Genomic DNA, 22,048 nt, shown 5'->3' on the forward strand with positions numbered 1-22,048 from the left:
CACATAAATGCAGCCTTGGTGAGCAAAAGAAACTTATTGGTTGCACAGTATCTAATTTTTTTACTTTTAAAAGTTTTTTATGATTTAGATAACCTGGAGCTAACTTATAAGACAAACACTGCATTGTTGTCATTCAGATAATGCCCAGAATTGTACTTCGTTAACAATTCATATTGTCAGGTTTTGAAAATTGTAGCATAATTGTACTTTGTCAGCATTGATTTGCTAGGTCTTGGATTACGTATGTCAAATCCAATCAAGCATTTGATAAGAATGATAATGTGTATTCAATAAACTTGAGACAAACAATTTACTGAAGTATGATTTTATTTGATTTGATCAGTAGATTTCAATGAGTAATTGTGTACATTTTTCTTATAAGTAATCATACCATGTTTAATACTTTTCCATGTTCAACTTTATAGTTCAAAACAGTGCAACAATCAATCAGTGTGCATGAATCAGGAAACCTGAGAAAACACTGTCGCCTTTATTCCCTTCTGCATACAAGCCATTATAGCTACCTGTCACCAGCCAGACTTTCTCATTCTCATTCAGATAAACAGCCACCCCACCAGAGCTCACCTGCTGGCTGTTCTTTTGCAAGTGATCACAGAAATTAGCTAGCTTCTTATCATCGTGCATTAGGATTACACACAGACTTTTTTCTTTGGACGATGCATGAAACACAAAATAATAAGTGCCAGGAATTTTACATACAAATTTGCTCTCGTCAGTTTTGAAATGGCCATTGGGATTAGTGATAATATTAGTGAAGCGTATCACAGCATTGGGATCGGGAGGCAATCTTGTACCACGGGACACACTGAATGCAGACTGAAGGTGAGATTTGGAATTCCCTAGATTGCCTGGGTCCCCTGGCTGTCCTGGGGGGCCATCTGGTCCACTTATGCCAAAATCCCCACGGAGACCCCTCTTTCCAGACATTCCTTTGATTCCAGTCTCGCCTTTTTCTCCTTTTTTCCTGACTTCATCAGGTTTTAGAGGAATCCCTGTTAAGACACACACCAAATGTTTTAACATCATGTTAGAGGTACAGTACACCTATCTTTTAAAACCTGTTTTTATCACTGTGTCCACTAAAATACCAAAATATTCCAAAGTTAAATATATATATATATATATATATATATATATATATATATATATATATATATATATATATATATATAATGCTGACAAAATAAGCATAAATTGTGTCTTTGAATGTTAATCGATTCTTTAAGATGATTCATTAAAAGAACCAACTCATTAGAGTCATATGGGAATTGCGCGCTACAATGGTTGCTCTTTAAGATTTTGATTCACTAAATGAACCGGCTCAAAAGAGTCATTTGTTCGGGATTCAAACTCGCGCGACAACCGTAAATAGAACCGAACCGAACCTCATTCGGTTTCGGTGTTATAGGTTCTAGCCTAAATAAGAACTGGTTCTCGGTTTCCCACAAACTAAAGCACCCTGAATGTTTTATTTTACATAAAAATGAATCAATAAATAAAACAATAGAGTAAATCTTACCAGGATCTCCTCTCTCTCCCTTCATCCCCTGCCTTCCTTCACGTCCAGGAAATCCAGGCAAACCTGGAAAACCAGGCATCGCTCCAGCAGAACAAGTGTCCGTAGAGACCAGATGGAGGCAGAGAGAACCCGCTAAAAGTGTTCCAAAAATGATGTGACCACCAAACATGTTTGCTGTGGCGCGAGAAGATAACCAGACCAATCCGTCTTGAAAGAGTGAGCTCTATAATCTTATACATGTACACAAGGAGAAGCCAATGAAAAGACAATCACAGTTCCTCATTTGCACTGCACGTGTTGCACCCATCCAAGGACCATTCACAAAACTGTATTCAAACAAAGCCTTATTCATAGCATATTCATATAGGCCTGTTTTATAGGCTATTTCCAACAATAAAGCTGCAAATTAGATTTTATTTTTATTAGATTGCATTGTTAATATTTTTCAGAATTTAGAATGAAAAAATATAATGAAAAGTAATAATTTTGTATAGTCATGTTTTATTGCTTTTATTTAGAATTTGTTCATTTGACACTTTATCAAAGACAACAAAGCATTTTAAAACAAAACACATGAATACAAGATTTGAATATAACAAAGCAGATTAGATGGTTTCATTAATGTTTTTAAGCTGCTTACATCACTTCAGTAGGCTAAAACACTATGATCAATCAATAAACATTTGCAGTGTTTTATTTGTAGGCTAATAAGTCTGCTATTCGCTGGGATAGATTAAAAAACCATTGAACACTACAGACATGCTTTTGGACATTCTGCCACCACTAGAATCTTTGAAAGGCTCAATCCATACTCTGTTATTTTTAGATAGTTTGAGTACGGCTCCACCTGACACAACAAGAGATTGTGATCGTAGGTTAAAATCGCAGAAACTTAGGCTGACTGGAGATGCAGAGTCACTCTTAAGTCTGAGACACAAGTGTCCTTCAGAGGATGCGTGAAACACAAAGTAATACACACCCGGAACCTTGCAAGTGAAATAGCCAGTTTGAAGGTTGAAGTTATTATTGACATTGCTAAGTTGACTATCAAAGATCACAGGTTGGCCATATGATGCATAATCTGCTGTTTTTCGCAACACGGAGAAAGCTGGCTTCTGACTGGCGACGATGCCACCAATGCCTGCGCTGGGTCCTTTAGGACCCTTAGGACCAGGGGGACCAATTGGGCCCCGATCACCAATGAAACCCTGTGGACCAGGTTCTCCTGGGGGGCCTCTGCTGCCCATCTCTCCTTTGAGCTCCTCTATGTTGACACTGTTCAGCTCATCCTGCAGAGCTGAAAGAACATTCATAAACTATCATTTCATTTCGTTCGTACTAAACAATTGTAAAGAATGCTATTTTAACTGGTTGTTTCCAACTAACCATGAACATGGTATGTATATTACACATTATTTTCTTACCTGGTGCTCCTTTATCTCCTTTTGCTCCTGACAAACCGTCCCGGCCAGGGAGTCCATTCACACCATCTTTCCCATGGATCGCACAGCCATCCTGACAGGAAGCATAGGGAAGCAGCACTCCCACCCAAAGAAAAGCAAACAAAGCCAAAAGCTGCATCCTAAAACATCTAGGATGAATCACAAATGAGGATATCTTCACAGGTAGAAGAAAAGAAACAACTAAAAAGCAATATAAAATAATACAATTATGATTATAAAGTCATAAAATCCTTAGTTAGACAGGTCTGCCTTACCAGTATCTCGCTGTAAATTTTACACTTCTTTTCCTGATTGTAGGCAGTAAAATGGAAAAAAAAAAAAGATTGCTGCTGAGAAAAAAAATGTAATGGTTTCATTTCTCCAAAATGTGAACTACATTAAAAAAAAAAAACTTTTGAAATTGCCAACACATGTATTTTTTCTTCCCTGTTCTCCGTTCGCTTGCTTCCTATTCTCAAAACAAAAGGTCAAGCAATAAATTATATAAAATCATTAAAAAAAACGTAAAAATCTGCAGCTGCAAAACAACCTGCATGATCCATTCAATTAATATTTTAAATAATTTTAATTAAGATAATGATCACCCCTTCACTGTCACACAATAATGAAAAAAACATTAACAAAATAAGCATAACCAAAATAAATAATAGAAAACAAATAAGTAGGCTATTGTTCTGAAATTTTAACCCGACTTAACCCTTTTGAATGTCAACAATTATCAAATTACCAAACAATGAACAATTTATTTATAATTTAAACTCAAACTTTTCCCTGCCATGAATTCACCAGGAAGAAATATTTTACATTTTTTTTTGTCCAAACTGGTATGATATTCTTTCTTCTGGGGAACAGAAAAGAAGTTATTTTGACCATACATTGGAGGTCAATGGTAACCAAAACAGTTTGTTCTTCAAAATGTCTTCTTTTGTGTTCCTCAGAGGAAAGAAAGGCATACAGGTTTGGAATGAAATGACGACAGTTTTCTTGTTGAAAGGACAGAATACTTTACGCAAGTACAGAAACCAGAATAACAGTATAAAAGCATTCCATAACAAAGCTGAAAAATTTTGGTTACTTTTTATTAATTATTGCTCATATGCCTAAATAAAATTAACAGACAGAATAGCATGGCACAGAAATTCAGCATAGATGCATGACTTTTTATATATATATATATATATACAAAAAACAAAAAAAAAACAGCATTTCATTCATTGTCTGTTACTGTAATACAGATTCTAATTGTTTTTAATGAACATGGAGACTAGACTCTGATTCCTGTTTGCTTTCTTCTCATGGCACTCATGAACACCAGTCAAAGGAACAGGTGCTGTCTTACTCTCCCTCTGGTAGTATGGACAAACCTTTAGATGTTCAGAAATCGGAGGCAGCTTGTCGAAGCACCAACTGTCCACAGTGGAGAACAAGTTGCTAAACTGCCAAACCTGATGACGTTTTGAAAGTCAGTTAGTGTAATATTAAAAGTCAGATGCTTGTTTAAAATGTAAAAAGTGAACTGCTGCATCATTCTGACACATTTATGCAGCTTTCTAATGATATGGTAGAATTATGCTTCTACTACTATCTGTTTCAAGATATAATCACTTAAAAAGTAAAGAAAAAAAAACTATACCAAAATTTATTTAAAATACATTTATTTCACTTAGTACAAATCCATTAACATATTTACTGATATATCGCTGATATAAATATTATAATTAAACTTTACTTGCAGTACTTCTTTATTGCACAATGCAGATTTCTTAATATTAATCCTAAAATGTGTTTTAAAGGTCCCGTTTTTCGTGTTTTTTTGAAGCTTTGATTGTGTTTATAGTGTGCAATATAACATGTGTTCATGTTTCGCGTGTAAAAAAACACAGTATTTTTCACATAATTTACTTATCTGTATACCGCTGTTTCCACTGTCATAAAAACGGGCTGATGACTTCTATGAAGTCCCTCCTTCAGAAATACGTAACGAGTTCTGATTGTGCCAGCGGTTCCTGTGTTGTGATTCGACAGCAGCTTAGCGAACCTTGCCCGGAAAGGTCACGCCTCTTACCATAACGTGGAGATGCACTCAGTGTTATTGTAAACATGTCTTTAATTTTACCCTATCAATTTGAGCCGGAATCAGACCCGGTGATTGGACTGCGGGATGAAAATAACAGCGTTTCGACGACATGGCGACAAACACACTCTACAAACGCAACTCTTGTGTATTCCTGTGGGCGGAGGTTAGTCAAAAAACTGTTTTAGTGACGTCATTAAAGAAGGAAGTAGAGGGATGTAGTCCAAACTGGCTGTTCGATGTAGGCGACTTCTGTTAAATAAAATATCTCGCTTGGCATTGAACTTTGAGCTTTAAAATTTTACAGATTTTATTTATACTCTAACAACAACATTACACACTAACCAAAGTTTGAAACATGGGATCACGAAGAACGGGACCTTTAATATCATTATTAGTCAGGATAGTATGATCAGTCTTTAAATGCAAGATATTTAAAGTGTACCAAAAATATACTTGCAATAATTCCATTTTAGCACTTTCAAATTTAAGTATATCTTTAGTTGGACCTACTTATCGGATAACTAAAGTGCATTAACTAAGATTAGTTGTTCCAATTTAGCAGATGTTAGGTATATCAATTTAGTATACCAAAAGTACAATTGCAGGGTATTTATATTAAGTACATAAACATGTAAATGTATTTATAGTATCCTTAGCATAAAATAAACATAAAATAAAAGTTTTCACTAGGGATGGCTGTCATAAAAAAAAATGCATTTTTGATAAAATTGCCCCTAAATGTTCTAACATTCTCACACCAGGAGGAATTTTATTAAAAAATACATAAAAGTGCATATATTTAACAACATATTTACAATTTCAGCAATATGCTCTTTTCTAAGGTTCTTTTTTCTAGCTAAATAATGGCTATGGATGGACACAGATGGACCTTTCTGAGGTAAATGTAAAGTCACGTGACATGTTCACAAGCTGTTTTATTGATATCTTACCACTGCTGAAACACTGGCATAGCTGTTATATGAAAGATGTTACATTTCAATAAGTTGTACTGTATATTTTACCATAGCCTACCTCCTCATGTCTACTCATGTTTTATTGGTCTACCAGTAGGGGAAGCAATGATCAGTTCATGTGCGCTCTGTGCTGAGCATCAAATCGACATTTATTGTTTGAATTTTGTAATAAAACTGACATAATTCAAGAGCTGAGACTTTGGTTTATCAAAAATACCATAAAACTGTAAAATTATTTTTTCCCCCAAATGCATTATTCTACAAATGGTTCATTTCGAATTATGACTCTACACAAGTTTGCAATTTTTCATTATTCAGAATTTTGATTGCTGTAGAAACTCACCCTCTTTCTGCTTCTCCAGCACCATCCACCATGAGAGTAGACCTTCTTCTCCCACTTCAGTGAGACCATCCCTCTCTCATGAAGCAAGGTGCTGCATACCTCCCTCATGAGACGGGAGACCAGAGCCAGCTGGGACAGGGTGAAGCTGTCGAGAAATCCAGCAATGTGGACCAGAACCTCAAAAGGTAGCCTGCTCAGAGCGTCTGCATTGCGTGCACGCTTTCTTTCCACGGTCACTGATTTTACACCTTCATACAGTGTGTCTGAAACCTCTGGTCGGAGGCAGAAGGTGCTGAGCTCTTTGTCATAGAAGACCGTCGCTCTGTGAGAGCTGGGCTGAAACCTTCTCTGAATAAAAGTGCAGCCCAGGTAGGCGAGAGGGCATCGCTGTTCAAACCATCCGCTGACGCAACTCTGGATATCAGAGTGAACATTCTTGTAGTGTGAAGGAAACTCATCCCGTCTGAACGTGTGGTTGCACAGGTATGTAAAGGCAGAGCTGGATTTGTTGTGTCTTCTGGTGACGCTCTCGGTCTGAATGTGGACATGAAGTTTCAAAGCCCGGTCAGCAGTAATGTCAGCCAGCGAGGTCTCTGCTTTGAAAGGTGCTGAGTAGAAATCATATGTCTGAGTTCCAACGTCCAGAAGAAGTGCGTCTGTGGACACTGATTCAGCTATGAGATGTCCCCGTAGTTCTCTCTCTAAAGAGCACAATAGAGTAGCTTGAACTTCATCCCATTTTGGCATGTCATCGATTTCAACACCTAGGTCAGAAGTGTCTACGCTCGTGCTCACCTTCTTGTTATGCGAGGGGTTTCGAATGCGACTGTGTTTGGCTTTGAAGCTGGTTGGGACTTTGAAAGTGCGGACTGTTTTAATCTTCATGGGCTCCAAATGTTCGTAAATGAGTTTCTTTTTGGGTCTTGTGTCACATGCAAATAGGGATGTGGCGATAAGGAATTTATCCTCATCCATTTCAAATGGGTTGTATTGAGGGATGTCAGTAGCTGTATCTTGACTGTCGACCTGCATTTGCTGCTCTTCCTGTAAGACTTCTAACCTGCTTGGGTTTGCTTGTGGCTTTATTTCATTACCATGAGAGGATTCAGGTTTTTTCCCCAAAGATTTCATCGTATGCTTGCAGCCGCTCAATTCCATGCTAAACATTCTTTCCCAAATATTATAGTTTTCGAGATTCACCACATTAGGATTCCTAGCCAATTCTTCTCGTTCCTCCTGAGTCAGACCTCCTTCCTCAGTTTCCGTGCTTGAAGACACAGACGCTTCCTCGACTCTATTCGAGAACGGTACCCCTCCCACGGCGCCCTCTGGCACTGCAGCTGAAGGCTCCTCAGCCAGCTTTTCAATAAGTTCAGGGAAGATAATCTTCATTTTAAGAGAATGAAACAGGTGCTGCTGGTCCCTCAGAGCCATCGAGAGATCCAAAGGTTCCTGAGCGTAGTTCTCCTTCAAAACATTCTTATAGAACTCAGGGGTCTCAGACTCTTCAATGGGCCATCGGTTCCACTCCATGGAGCAGGAGACAACACTAGCAGGACACACTGTCAAGTGTTTAGCTAGGTTCGAGCGGCACATGGTGAATGGGCAGCCATATTCAACGTTGAGACAAGGCACCCTCTCATTGGGACACAAAAGCATGTGTTCTTCTTCCTTGCACAGGTGAAACACAGCACCGCACAACAAACGACAGCTGATGATCGCACATGACACAGAAATCTCAATTGCCGTCTTGCAGCGGCGGTTGTGGCAGCTCTCACAGTGGCGATGAAGCTTGGATGTTTGGGTCCTTTGTCTACCCTGTGAAGAAATGCAAGGATAATGGTGTTTTATACTGGATAGACACTTTGGAAAGTGTTTTAACATAACTAAGTGAATGTCAATGACTTGATCAAATCTCAGATCCTGAAGAACATCATTAAGGTCTTGGAATTACATATATTGCAGTTGCAACACCTGTACATACATATGTAGTTAGATGCATCTTTGTATATTCCACCACTATGTGGTAAAACTGTATTTCAGAAATAGCTCATGATTAACTCTAAGCTAATGCTAAAAAACTAAATGCTTCTTAGCAGAAACAATACACACATTTAGACTGCTATGTTTACATCTTACATTTAGCAGACACTAAAAAGGCAAACAAAAGTTGACCTACCATAGTGTTTTACTGTGAGCTCCACAGTGGCGTTCAGCTTAATGTTTGAGTGAGCCTAAATCTGTGTCTGCCCATTAGTTAAAAATAGTCTTGTACTTGGGAGTGTGACTTGTTCTGTGGTATACAAGAGTCAAGTTACATGTTCTGCAAATTTAGCCGCTCTAAGGTACCCAGTGTTTTCACGGCATCTAGCGTCATTTAACACAAGAACGCGTTTTTTCGTTCCACTGCATTTTAATTGTTTTTGTTAACACGTGCTAAACGTCCGTGCAGCATCTTGCTGAATTTTCAGCGACTCTCACACGAGCGCCGCGTTTTTAGACAATGTGTCAAGTTTAAAAATGTTTTTAACTTGACACAGTGTTTTAAAGTTTATTCAGCTTTCCTTTACGGTGAATGTGATTGCACAGAGTACGAAATGATCCTGGATCAACATCTTTGTTGATCCTGGAACAACATTCCAATCAACCAATCGGATTTGAGGGACAAGTTTAACGTTTATGTCAAGTTTAGGCTTGCAACCAGGGTTAGGTGCTTCTACATCAATGTTATTCACCTATCTTTCCCATCTGATTTTAGGGATAAGTTATGGGTAGGATTATGTTTAGGGGTAGGAATAGGGTTAAGACTAAATTTTCAGACAGGAATAAAAAAATATGTTGATCCAGGAACATGTCTTACTTGGCAAAATCACGGTGACCTTTTCTTTACAGCGGTGCTGCGCCTGGGTGTTTGAATGCAAGAATTAATTAATGCACAGATGGTATTTTTAAAGTTTCAGTATTATTTATTAGATTAACATTTGTTTGTTAGATCTGTTTGTACAAAGGTGCTTTTCTAATCAAATAATCAATGTGTATATGGTGTGCGCAACGACAACAATGTAGTAAAATTGGGGGAAAAATTCTTTGTACAGATGACAACGTTTTGTTATTCACACAAATCCACGAAACTAAAGACGCTGTATTATGCATGCCAGGCCAGTAGTTAGCGATGTCACTTTGTAAAGAAAGACTACGTGCATACACACATACCATATTCTTTTACAGACCACTCGCACCAAACGCGCATATCCACCTTATTTTTCAAGGCTGAAGTAAGTAAGGTGTTTTCTGTGAATGTGCCAGACTTCCGATTTCGCTACAGGGAAATAACTAGAAGAATATCAAAGTGCAGTAAACTGTAAAACAGTTTGCACTACAAACCACCGTGTTTATAATTAAGACATTAAAAGTTTGCAATATAAAGCAGCATAACAAGCTGTTTTGTACACCTTAATATAATTAGAAGCGAATGACACTGGAAGCCAGACACATTAAAATTACAAATGGCTGCGCCTGCTCACCTGAAAAATAAGGTGGATAGACAAGTAATACCAAAGTCCCTTTAAGACAAGTCATTTCACTCGGCGGCCATCTTTGAAACGCCTCTCGGGCATCCTGGGCATCTCTTTGAATGGAGAAACATCAAATTCTCCAAAACTGTTCGCCAACCTTACGATTACATTTAATATTTGAAATCACCAATGAAATCTGACAACAGCTGTCTTATAAATGTTTTATCCAAGCGCTCGAATCATGACAAAAAACTGTATTTTTTAGGCTGGATCAAGCTAATGCGCATGCGCAGACCTAAATGCACGTCTCTTCTGCCATGTTTCAGGGCTTCTAACGGCTGCTGCAGTGACATGATGACTTTACCAGTCGGCGATTGGCTCTTATTTAGAAGGCGGAACTTATTCCGCCATATTGCGCGTTACACTTTCTCCCATTCAAAACAATACGAATGACACGCCTTGTGTTATTCTATAGACCTTATTTTCCAGAGAAACAAGCGCGCCGCCATCTTTAGAATATTGTCTTTGAACTTCCGGTTTTGCGGTAGCCCTGTATATTTCTATGGAAATAAGAATAAGAATAATTAACTGGTGAAGTGGATTTACCTGTTGTAGAGTCAATGAAAGTTATCATGAGCATTGTTATGTTTAAAGCAGATGTCTTAACAAATGTCAGTAGACCGGGAAGATTTTAAAATGAGCAGTTCATTCATAAATACAAGATTGCTGTGGAAATACAAGCCGGAAGTCAAAAGACAACGAGCGCAGCGCTGAAAAGGGGCGTGGCTACATAAGGTCTATAGTCTTTGGTAATACGCATGTGCTTGCTGTCACAATTTTCACAGATTTACGATCTTGTAGTTTACACTGACATGATAACAGTATCGTTTTTCAGTAACTTGACTTTCGTATGTGAGTATGCGTCCGAAATCGCATACTCTCTTGAGTAGGTAGGCCTACTTATTACTTCACGACCGCTAAAAAAGTATGTTCTATGTAATATGAGTGTGTGGACGTAGGCTACTACATTCGCCATGTTGTCATTATCATGTGCCTTACCAGCGTCAGTTACACTCTCTGTCACTCTCTGTTACATCAGTAATTCTCTCCCGTGGCCTCATAAAGTGTCCATTGTATGCACTTCAGAATCTCGCCGGAAGTAGTAGTTCACCCAGGTACTTTTTTCCTACTCTTATATGAGTACTGTGAATTCGCACATACTTCTTTTGTGTCATGCTGTTTTTCACCTACTATACAGTAGGGAAGTATGAGATTTCGAATGCAGCCTTGCACTTTGAAACCAGTTTTCAAAAGTTTGCATTTTCATAAAATATATGTAGTGTCCCCATTCATGTTTGAACTAAAAATATTGAATGTAAACATGACAAGAGATATGGAAGTCTATGATAATCAAGTCATAAGACTATAATCACATGCTGCTTTAATGAAAACTTAACAGAAGTTTTACAGAGAGAATAGAAGGTTACATTCAGTTAGATATTAACCTGTTAGCCAGCACCCCCGCTTTTGGAAAATCCCAAGAAATGACATACCCAAACTAAAACAGATACAGTTCATGAACCCTTTGCACTAAAAGCATAAGTAAGGTCTCATTTAAGAGAAAAATCTTAAGAATCTAAGATCCCAAATTTTATTTAAACCTAGAAATAAAATTATTAATAAATAACCAAAAAAATTAATAAGATTCTGCATTATTTCTAGGCCACTAATCAAGTAAGCAAATCAGATTTTACACATACTTATGGAGTTCATGCAGCAATTCAAGATAAAAGTTACAGTATCATTTGCGTCCCATAAACAAAGAAACCAAACCGTGTTTCCCCTTTCCTTTGTTGTCAAACATTTTGGCCAGAGCAAAAGGCTCAGTTTTCAGTTCAGTTTGGTAGAATGGACAGTGTTTCAGGTGCTCAGCCATTGATGGTGTGTTGCCGATGCACCAGTTATCCACTTTGCTAAAAAGAGTACTGAACTCCCAGACCTAAGAAAGAGAGATAAAGAAATATGAGGAAGAGAATATATAAAGTCAATAAGAGATCTTTTACCTTGAACTTAAAAATTGATTAAAACCTGTAAAATGAAAATGCGGTCTTTCAAAATTTTGATTACATTTCATTCCGTTTCTGATTTTAATACCAATTTTATCAATTCTACCTTCATTTTATGCAGATTTTGAATTGTTAGAATCTTTTCATTTTTTTTTGTTTTGTTTTTTTTAGAATTTTTTTTTTTAACGTTGGCTGACTATTTTTGAAAATAAACATATTAAAAATATTTTAATATTAATTTAATTATGTACTAAACAAATGCTGAAATGCATTATTATATTTGGTTTAAATAATTGGTATAAAAATAAAAATATTTAATATAATATTTTAATGGCAATTAATTATGTTATAAACAAATGCTGAAAAGCCTTACTATGGTAGGTTTCCAGCGGGCTCCTCCATGAGAGTATGACTTCTTATGCCACTTAAAGGCCACCATTCCTCTCTCCTGCAGAAGCGTGGCACATATATCCCTGAACAATCGTGAGACCAAGGCTAGTTGGGACAAAGTGAAACTATCCAGGTAACCAGCGATGTGGTGAAGCACCTCAAAGGGAAGGTTACTGAGAGAATCTTCATTTTTGACATGTGCCTTTAGTGCAACAGTCTGCAAATCGCCCATGAGAGAGGCAGGAACCTCAGGTGTGAGGGTGAAAATACTGAGGTCTTGGTTATAGGAGACTTTGGCCCTGTGTGTGGTGGGCTGTAATCCTCTCTGAATGAAGGTACAACCAAGGTAGGCCAGAGGGCATCTCTGCTCAAACCAGCCACTAAGACAGGATTGTATATCCAAATGCACGTTCTTAAAGTGTGAGGCAAATTCATCCCGCCGGAAGAAATGGCCACACAGGAACGTGAAAGCCGAAGTGGATTTGTTGTGTCTGAGGGTAACCGTTTCTGTGTCAAGCTCAACGTGAAGTTTCAAATCTCTGTCTGCTGTAATTTCAGTCAGAGTTGCATTGTATTTGAAGGGAGCTGTGGCAAAATTATACGTCTGTGTTGCGATATCAACATAAAGTCCATCTGTCGCCACCGTCTCGCTTATTTTGTGGCCCCTTGTCTCAGCCTCTGCAGAACAGAGTAGGGTTGCAAACATCTCATCCATTTTTTTCTCAGATACATCCAGGTCAGATGTGTCGACACACTTGTGCTCAGTCAATACTCTTGAACAGCATTCTCTAAATTGAATGCGTTTTCCTTTGTAACTACTGGGAACTTTGAAAGAACGTAGAGTCTGGACTGGTATTGGCTCCAGGCTCCCATAAACAAAATCTCTCTCTCTGGGCGTGCAAGCATCCATCTGACCGAAGGAGATCAGCATGCGCCCGTGATGCACTATGTACATGTTGAATTCTCTGGGATTCACCACCTGCCCGAGTCTCTCCAGGACGCCATCCTGCCAAGGTGCAAGTCCAGTTTTGGAGAAATCCACATGGGATACATCGGCGTTCTCTTTCTCAGGCTCTACAGAAGCTCCTTGTGGCTTTGTCAACGAAGAACCTTTAGAGGGCATCTTTTTTCCTTTCTTATCTTCTGTTTTCGACGCCTCTGCCTCCGCCTGCTTGCAACCTCCCATTTCCATGCTGAACATCTTTTCGAATAGATTGTACTTCTCCTTGTCGATGGTACCATTTAGGACCACATCTTCATTTAGAGATTTCTCACAAGATTTCGATGGTTCATTTACTAAAACTGAACCTCCATGTCCGTTAACATGAATCCCATTACACACAGACTCTCTTCCTACTGCTTCCTCCTTGTCGTCCTCCTCCATTGGAGCAGGTTCTTCTTCTTGTTCCTCCATCAACTCGGGAAAGCAGCTCCTCATTTTCAACCTGGCACATAGATGTTTCTGGTCTCTCAGTGCCATGGAAAGGTCCAGTGATTCCTGCTTGTGAAGCTCTTTCAGAAGGTTTGTATACAAGGGGACATCTGGGTTCTCGACAGGCCAGCGGTTCCACTCCATCGAGCAGCAGATGACGCTCGCAGGACACACCTCAAGGTGTTTGGCCAGCTGAGAGCGATGCATGATAAAAGGGCAGCCATAGTGAGCATTAATGCAGGGTACCTTCTCGTTGGGACACAGCAGAGAGTGTTCATCCTCTTTACACATGTGAAAGAAGGCCCCACAGAGCAAGCGGCAGTTGATGACCATGCATGACACCGAGACCTCTATGGAGGCTTTGCAGCGGCGGCTGTAACAGGTCTCACAATGCCTGTGCAACCTTGGACCGGATCTCCTATAGTGGCTCTGTGGGAAAACACAATAGACAAGCACAACAAAGCAACTCACAAAGACAAGCACAGTATTTGTTCTATATTGATGTATTTCCTATTGAAACAGGATGGAAAACACGTATGATTTACTGACAGTTGTGTCATGGTTATGTTTAGTTTCTTTATCATGTCTTGATTAGTTTCATAGTCATGTTCTGTTTAGTTTCTGAGTTTGCAGTCATTTGTTACTATGGTTTCTGATTATAGCACACCTGGTTCCTGTTTCTTTGATTCCCTGTGTCAGTATAGTTCATTATAGTACTGTATTGATTACCAACATTCTTCAAAATATCTTCTTATATAACAACAGAATTTTCATTTTTGGGGTGAAATATCCCTTTAAGCCTTCAGTTTTTTTCAGTTCTGTGTTCTGTGTTAAAGTTTATGTTAGATGTGAAGTGTGCTATCGCTCTCTATATTTATTAAAGTTTCTTGTTTCGTCGACATTCTGCATCACGCATTTCATCTTTGGATTTAGCTACGCGCTAATCAAGACAAGTTGGAGTCAGGTGGTATGTAGAATTTAGGGGGTAGGACATTCTCATTCCCATTCACTGTTGCCAGATTGGAAATGTCCAATTATCGTACCAGAAGCTCAAAATTATCGTATTTGGAAGAAAATTAGCGTACACGACTTTTTAGTATAGGTAAATGAACTAAATTAATAACTAATGATTTTTACAACGGAAAGAATCAATACTGAACTAACTTAAGCTGGACAATCACACTATTTTTTGCTGCTGTACAGCCAAAAATATGTTCCCTCTATCTCTGTAAAGCTATACTTTGACACAATCTGCATTGTAAAAAGAGCTGTATAAATAAAGGTGACATGAGAGTCAAACGTACAGAATACAGCTATTTATCTATAGACCAACAACTTTTTGACATGAACTGTAAATTACCACAATACATAAATAATTATTAGGCGTGCCTTAGTGGGAAACAACTGACCTAAGCGCCGCAGCAGAAACGTTAACTTGGCCTGCGTCTCAATGTGCATACTGTGCATCCTAAATAGTATGTGACATTAGTCATTTTCAATACTATTTCTGGCGGATAGGGTGGACAGTATGCACATTGGGATGCAGGGTTGAGCTCGTGAGAGATTCATTCTCCACAATGATTGGCTGAGAAGATGTAACATGAGATGAGATGGAAGACGTGCCTAACAAAGTTCACGTTAGGATCCACACAGCTAGATCAATGAGCCGATTATAACGACCATCATTTTAAGTGTCACAAAATACTGAAATTATCGTACATTATGGGATTTTTTTCATTATTGATCGTACATCGTACAGAGGTCAAAATTATCTGTCATTTATTTTGATATGCCCATGAGTGCAGGATGAGTCATCAATACTTCTGGTACATTTACCAGAAGAGAAAGACTGTAAATTTAGGTCTGTCTTATTTTGTCTTATATTTTGTGGACTTAAATCTATATTATACCATATATGTTTACAAACAAAATATCACTTATTAACCAATATTTCAGTAATGAGAAAATTAAATGAACATACCATTATTATCCAAAGCAGTGTCAATGAGAAACAGCAGTTTCTGAAAAAAGTAAACGTATCTTATTCGTATCTTATCTTATAATTATAACACAATTACCTTTATGCATTTATATTTGTGCTAAAACATATTTTCATTTAAAAAGTACCTGCAAAACATATATTTTCACTTTAAAAGTACCTGCTTTTATAAGACCTTGTCTTATACTTAAAGATAAGCGGTTGCAGACAGCACTGACAGCAAAACAGTTGAGTAAACAGTTACCAAACAACTTACCTAAAGGGTGAACCATATCTAAAGAAGTTCCCCGGCTTGTTCCAAGAGACCTTTCTAAGGAACAAGATGGTGGGTCATGTTAAAAATAGTTGTCTCAGCTGGTGGTAGCACATGACCTGTAGATACTGTAGAAAATTTATTTCTACATTTATTTGCTAGTGTTTTTAATTTGTTTGTCAACTTTTCTACAACTTATCTTACTATAATCAGAGCTCTTTAGTGCCTTCATAGGGCAAACAGACGACAGGACAGATCAGAAGATATAAACCTGTTTATATTTTAATGTTTCATGAGTGGGTCACCAGATGGCAGTCTATCCTTTTGTTTAGGACTGGGCTGCACAAGCACACAAAATACATTCTGTGTTCTTCTCCATCCTCACCCTTTCCTTATTTTTCATTAATAAAGTTTTTAATCACGTGATGTTCCTGATGTAGTTGCGCTTAGTCTTTATCAGAAGGTTCAGGAACATGCATCCATCCATGCTTTTTCCAAACCACTTGTCCTGTGTAGGGTCACATGGATGCTGGAGCCTATACCAGTGTCTCTGGCAATCTCAGGACTGGCACAGGAATAAGTAAAATTTAAAATTAACTAATAAGACTTTTTCATATGACTTGGCCATGATGATACCCTACAGAAAAGTTTGGTGTGCCATGCAATGGCATGCTATAGGTTATAATCTTCGTAATAATATACTATAATAAAGTATTTTAGTAAATGTAATTAGTTACTGTACTTAAGTATCTTTTTGGCTACATTGTAGTTTTACTGAGAATCAAAGATAATAGCAACTTTTACTCTCTACTTGACTACATTTTTGAAGAAGTGACAAATGAAGTGATATTGCCATCTACAGGGCATTGAAGGTACTATATCTTGTGCATTTTGCCCTTGCTCACCCAAACTTGTCAACAAGACTATTTTAAGCGAATGCGAGTACATTAGCAGGTAGATGGTGAATCGCAGGTGATTTATACATGAGATGAGGACATGACTGCAGCCGGTGATGAGGATCTTAAATGAGACTTTTGAGTGTAGACATTTAAGAGGCTGTTGCGTCGACCTTGATTTATTGCTATACTGATTTTAAAAAATAAACATGTGATTGCTCTCCTCACAAATTAACTCTTACTTGTTTTTCACTGGCATGTCTCTCAGGTGTCTAGGACTAGTGCATCTTTGAGCCTACATTCAGAACGAGTAAAATACTTAAGTACTGTTAAAATCAGATACTCTCAAGACTTCTACTCAAGTTGTATTGGAATTGGTGACTTTTGGAGTCATTTTCGCTGTAAGGTAGCCTATCTGTACTTATACTCAAGCACGGTTTTCAGGTAGTACTCTTTACACCTTTATTGTACCTTACAAAAATGGACTATGGTATAACCACAATTTTGGCAAAATATCATACTTTCAATAGCTAATTACATTAGTAAAATCATTAAATTAGCTAATGAATATGAAATAAAACAAATATTATGTATCCATAAAGTAATGTAGCTTTGTAGTGTGTGTGGTTCAGGTATTCCCTACTTTGTGGGAAAATATTTTGGCCCCCATGGCCATGAGGAACAGCTTATAAATCATAATTATGTTTTTTGAAAATGTAAAAATGCAGTTTTTTGTGAGGATTGTGTTTGGGGCAAGGCTAGGGTTAGGGGATAGAATTTGTTCAATATAAAAATCATTATTTCTATGGAATGTCCAAAACAAAAACAAAAAATTCAAAAAAGTGTTTTTGTGACATATCAGGACACAAATTTGTATAATGACATAGGTATTACAAGGAGAGGGTGACTTATGAGGACATTACCCCATGTCCCCATTTTTCGAAAGGCTTATAAATCATACAGAACGAGTTGTTTTGAGAAAGTAAAAATGTGCACAGTTTCCTGTGATGGCTAGAGTTGGTGTAGGGCGATAGAAAAGATGGTTTGTACAGTATAAAAAGCATTACGCCTATGGAATGTCCCCACAATTCACAAAAACAAACCTGTGTGTGTGTGTGTGTGTGTGTGTGTGTGTGTGTGTGTGTGTGTGTGTGTGTGTGGTTTGTGTGTGTAGTTGTATCAAATGTGGCCTATAGGCTACTGAGGCTACTCGTTTTGTTCAACTTCAAACTGTCAAATGTCATGGCATTTATATATATATATATATATTTTGTACACTTTTGTGAACGTTATATTAAATTAAACAAGAGAATTTGCTGATAATTAAAAATAAATCCAGCATAAAATTGTTATTCTTACCCCCACTTTTTCTCTCTCCCTTTGGTCTTGGAAAAACGAGCCCTTCATATTCTCCGGTCACCTCAGGAGGGTGTAGTTGCACAGGCTACACAGCAAACACAGCACAGTCGCCTAATCATGTCCTCATGTTTTACTGTAGGTGAGCGGGATTAGACCAGTAGGAGTCACCGCTACACTCGCTTTCTCGCTCTACTGAACCTCTCAGTGATTGAGCAGGGAAACAAAATGCCGGAAGTGGGGTTTCGGGATACGGTGTTTCGGGACTCGTAACCGTGGAAAGTTTACATTATTAAGAAATCGACTTTTCCTGAGGATTAAAGGTTTCCCGGTTGCTGCTGTTCGTCAGGTTTTGTTTCAGTGTTTTTCATTCATCCGCACTTTTACAATGGGGCTCCCGGCGCTGGAATTTAGTGATTCTTTTCTGGACAGTCCTGACTTCAGAGAGCGACTCAAATGCCACGAAATTGAGCTGGATCGTACTAATAAATTCATCAAGGAGCTAATCAAAGATGGAAATATGCTTATCAGCGCGCTTAAAAGTAAGTTACAGCTCGTTTGTCTTTTTAAATGTAAGATAACCTATGATTTATTGAGGTTTAAGCCCTCAAATTTGTTGTACCAGTAAAATATATAAGAACATATCTTCATAAAAATCCAGACACATACATATGCTTAGTTTGTTTTTTTTAATTTATTTTTTTAATTGTTTTTGCAGATAAATCTTCTTTTTGTTATTATAATTGTTGCTGGCTGTTGTTTGTTATGCTTGTATAATTTATTTACTGACAAAATGTTAAGAGTGAGAATTATGTTCTCAGAACTGATATCTTGAGAAAGTGCAGTTCCTATTAAGAAGGGACCAAACTAGTATTTGACCTTTTGCCCTTTTGAATACCTAGACATTTTGTCTAACTACTTGAAACTACAGCTTCTTATGTAACTTAAACGGTCTTATACGCTTACTAAAGGTTTCATCTCAATGAGCTAACCATTTCAGGTGTCACTCTCAAGCCCTGGTGTGTACATACATATTTACCCACTCTAATATTGAACAGAAATATTAAACAGTGAACATGTACAGGGTTTGTGCCATCATCAAATACTTGTTTATTCAGCTGGGATCTGATATGATATCAGAAAGGAGATGAGTCTGTACTAGATGTGCCGTTATCAGCCGCTTCACTAGCAAGGCTCCTCCTCCCTCCCTCTAGATGAGATGGATTTGCTTTACTAGTCTTAGTCTTTGAACTGTAGGTCCAATCAGCTTTGGTTAGATCTTGTTATTTTCAACAATATTCTCTTTCACAGGTTTCTTCTTTATTCTCTGCCTCAGAGCAGTTTGGCAGACGGCTCATTCTGGCTTTTGTACCAAACAAAAGGCAGTGAATGTTTTCCCAAAAAGACCTTAATCTTGCTTTGCACTAATGCTTTGATTGAATAAGTATTTGTGATGTCATCTCCTTCCTGTTAGACTGAACAAATCAAAGTGAATATGCTCAAATGACAAGCTTCATTACATAATTGTCTATTCGACAGATCTTTCTGCAGCTGTGCAGAAATTTTCCCAGTCCCTTCAGGATTTCCAGTTTGAATGCATCGGAGATGCAGAGACAGATGATGAGATTAACATTGGTGAGTAGTTAGCAAATGATCAAGACTGAATTTGAATAATCATATAATTTAGTAAATTACATTTTTAAAAATAGGAACAGTTTACCTGAAAATCATAATTTACTCACCTTCATGTCGTCATTTCTAAACCAGTAAACCAGTTTCTTTCATTCAACTCAAAAGGAGAAGTTTAGCAGAATGTCTGAGCTGCTCTCATCCTTACAATGAATGTGGATGGGAACCAGAGTTAGTCAAGCCCAAAAAAGCACTATAAATAATTTTTAATAAAGATTTCTGAAACCATATGAACGCTTTGTGTGCCCTTATTTACAAAAAAATTTGCCTTAAATAAATTAGCTTGATAGTTGTGATTCACTTTCTTTGTATGGAAAAGACCAGCTTGGTCATTCAGCTATAAATAATTATTTTGTCTTTGGTTTGGAACGACATGACGGTGCGTAAATAATGACAGAATATTCATTTGTCGGGTGAATTATCCCTTTATGCTGTAAACAGTGATGCAATTAGTGAAACAATCTCTCAAATGTTCGTGCCTCTATAAGATTTTTATTTGCAGCTGTTGTCCTCAGTCACCCACCAACAGTGACAAATAATGTCTAATAAAGCTGAGAACACTGCACATTGCTGTAGTACCACAGCTCCATAGTGTCAAACACAACAGTGATGGTTCTTTATCAGACTGGGACAGTTGCTGCCTGGCATTTAGAAAACCATGAACCCAAACAACAACTGTCTGCAAGAAAGTTCAAGGAATCAGAATGCTCCTTTCTGGCTCTCGATTTTGGTCATAACATTGTTAGATATTTAGACGGTTGAGACTGATAATTTGCCGTTTAGGCCTGTTTAATGTTAATGGTGGTATTTTAAAGGGTTAGTTCACCCAAAAATGAAAATTCTGTCATTATTTACTCACCCTCATGTCTTTCCAAACCCGTAAGACTTTTGTTCATCTTCGGAACACAAATTAAGATATTTTTGATGAAATCTGAAAGCTTTTTGTCCCTCCATAGACCGCTATGTGACTACAACTTTGACACTTCATAAAGAGATCTTAAAACTAATCCATATGAATTGATCTGTTTAGTCCACATTTTCTGAAGAGACACAATCACTTTATATGATGAACAGACTGAATTTAGGCTTATATTCACATATAAACATTAATCAACTCACACATCAGTTGTGGTAAACGGAAGCTCAAGCGTGTTCACTTGATGTCTGAGAACTGATGACTGAGGTTCATTCTCATGTGATACGCAGAACTTTTGAGCTTCCGGAAGAGGTTTGTTCTCGCACATGAAGCAGGTTTGGTTGAGCTTTTGTTTATGTTTGCTGATCACAAGTTTATATGTGAATAAAAGCCTAAATTCAATCTGTTTATCATATAAAGCGATTGAGTCTCTTCAGAAAAATTTGGACTAAACCGCTCAATTCATGTGGATTAGTTTAACAATCTCTTTATGAACTTTTTGAAGTGTCAAAGTGGTAGTTGCGTAGCTGTCAATGGAGGGACAAAAAGCTTTCAGATTTCATCAAAAATATCTTAATTTGTGTTCCGAAGATGAATATAAGTCTTACAGGGTTTGGAATGATATGAGGGTGAGTAAATGATGACAGAATTTTCATTTTTGGGTGAACTATCCATTTAAAGTTAAAATGTATATAGTTACTAATTTTATCCTCAAAATCCACAAAACTCATCCATTTATTAGAGATACTGGATTGAACAGAAAATAAACAGTTGGTAATAATGGCCATACACTACCGTTCAAAAGTTTGTGGTCAGTAAGATGACAGCAAAGACATTGTTACAAAATATTTCTATTTCAATTAAATGCTGTTCTTTTGAACATTCTATTTATCAAAGAATCCTGAAAATAAAATGTATCATCATGGTTTCCACAAGAATATTAGTACTCAGTTCCACAAAAAAAATTGGCTTTGCTGCCAGGAATAAATGACATCTTAAAATAATTGAAATAATAGAAAACAGTTATTTTAAATAGTAATAATATTTTAAATATTAGTTTTACTGTATTTTTTACGGTGGCCCAGTAGTGCACAACACAACAAAATTAAAAAAGCAAACATAAGTTCACAACACAACGA

At 37.5% G+C, this 22,048-nt stretch overlaps 5 protein-coding genes across 6 annotated transcripts in view; 1 reads left to right on the forward strand and 4 right to left on the reverse strand.

Moving 5' to 3' along the window:
* Nucleotides 1-309: 309 nt before the first annotated feature.
* c1qc (complement component 1, q subcomponent, C chain) lies at nucleotides 310-1,831 on the reverse strand. The gene is made up of 2 exons (XM_048167508.1): nucleotides 1,541-1,831; nucleotides 310-1,013 (listed from the first exon to the last, which is right to left on the reverse strand). The coding sequence occupies exons 1-2, from the start codon at nucleotides 1,707-1,709 to the stop codon at nucleotides 448-450; spliced, it is 735 nt and encodes a 244-aa protein (XP_048023465.1). The 5' UTR covers nucleotides 1,710-1,831; the 3' UTR covers nucleotides 310-447.
* A 193-nt stretch (nucleotides 1,832-2,024) lies between these two features.
* Nucleotides 2,025-3,927, reverse strand: c1qa (complement component 1, q subcomponent, A chain). Its single transcript, XM_048167507.1, has 3 exons — nucleotides 3,258-3,927; nucleotides 2,965-3,131; nucleotides 2,025-2,837 (listed from the first exon to the last, which is right to left on the reverse strand). The coding sequence occupies exons 2-3, from the start codon at nucleotides 3,119-3,121 to the stop codon at nucleotides 2,257-2,259; spliced, it is 738 nt and encodes a 245-aa protein (XP_048023464.1). The 5' UTR covers nucleotides 3,122-3,131; nucleotides 3,258-3,927; the 3' UTR covers nucleotides 2,025-2,256.
* A 134-nt stretch (nucleotides 3,928-4,061) lies between these two features.
* fbxo40.1 (F-box protein 40, tandem duplicate 1) lies at nucleotides 4,062-9,094 on the reverse strand. Its single transcript, XM_048167456.1, has 3 exons — nucleotides 8,577-9,094; nucleotides 6,398-8,215; nucleotides 4,062-4,448 (listed from the first exon to the last, which is right to left on the reverse strand). Exons 1-3 carry the CDS (start codon nucleotides 8,577-8,579, stop codon nucleotides 4,242-4,244), a joined length of 2,028 nt encoding a protein of 675 aa, XP_048023413.1. The 5' UTR covers nucleotides 8,580-9,094; the 3' UTR covers nucleotides 4,062-4,241.
* Nucleotides 9,095-11,312: 2,218 nt separating this feature from the next.
* fbxo40.2 (F-box protein 40, tandem duplicate 2) lies at nucleotides 11,313-18,444 on the reverse strand. 2 transcript variants are annotated; one of them, XM_048167453.1, is made up of 5 exons: nucleotides 18,308-18,444; nucleotides 16,056-16,109; nucleotides 15,782-15,821; nucleotides 12,352-14,229; nucleotides 11,313-11,911 (listed from the first exon to the last, which is right to left on the reverse strand). In XM_048167453.1, exons 3-5 carry the CDS (start codon nucleotides 15,782-15,784, stop codon nucleotides 11,714-11,716), a joined length of 2,079 nt encoding a protein of 692 aa, XP_048023410.1. In that variant the 5' UTR covers nucleotides 15,785-15,821; nucleotides 16,056-16,109; nucleotides 18,308-18,444; the 3' UTR covers nucleotides 11,313-11,713. The 2 variants fall into 2 exon arrangements, with proteins under 2 accessions (XP_048023410.1, XP_048023411.1); XM_048167454.1 differs by lacking the exons at nucleotides 16,056-16,109; nucleotides 18,308-18,444 and adding an exon at nucleotides 15,960-16,055.
* arhgap42a (Rho GTPase activating protein 42a) overlaps nucleotides 18,427-22,048 on the forward strand; it is a 35,276-nt gene continuing 31,654 nt past the window's right edge. Inside the window, exons 1-2 of the mRNA XM_048167443.1 lie at nucleotides 18,427-18,846; nucleotides 19,844-19,939. Of these exons, the coding sequence (XP_048023400.1) occupies nucleotides 18,693-18,846; nucleotides 19,844-19,939 (250 nt within the window). The 5' untranslated portion in view covers nucleotides 18,427-18,692. The remainder of the gene's footprint in view (nucleotides 18,847-19,843; nucleotides 19,940-22,048) is intronic.

Source organism: Megalobrama amblycephala, linkage group LG18 (assembly GCF_018812025.1).
Source record: "Megalobrama amblycephala isolate DHTTF-2021 linkage group LG18, ASM1881202v1, whole genome shotgun sequence".
NCBI classification, from domain to species: Eukaryota; Metazoa; Chordata; class Actinopteri; order Cypriniformes; family Xenocyprididae; genus Megalobrama; species Megalobrama amblycephala.

Coding starts and splice junctions, on each gene's coding strand:
- c1qc (XM_048167508.1), bottom strand. CDS start 1,709: ATGTTTGGTGGTCACATCATTTTTGGAACACTTTTAGCGGGTTCTCTC. Junction 1,014..1,540: donor GGGAGAGAGAGGAGATCCTG/GTAAGATTTACT, acceptor GTGTCTTAACAG/GGATTCCTCTAAAACCTGAT.
- fbxo40.2 (XM_048167453.1), bottom strand. Junction 11,912..12,351: donor CCCGCTGGAAACCTACCATA/GTAAGGCTTTTC, acceptor TCTCTTTCTTAG/GTCTGGGAGTTCAGTACTCT.
- fbxo40.1 (XM_048167456.1), bottom strand. Junction 4,449..6,397: donor GCTGGAGAAGCAGAAAGAGG/GTGAGTTTCTAC, acceptor AAACGTCATCAG/GTTTGGCAGTTTAGCAACTT.
- c1qa (XM_048167507.1), bottom strand. CDS start 3,121: ATGCAGCTTTTGGCTTTGTTTGCTTTTCTTTGGGTGGGAGTGCTGCTT. Junction 2,838..2,964: donor AGGAGATAAAGGAGCACCAG/GTAAGAAAATAA, acceptor ATGTTCTTTCAG/CTCTGCAGGATGAGCTGAAC.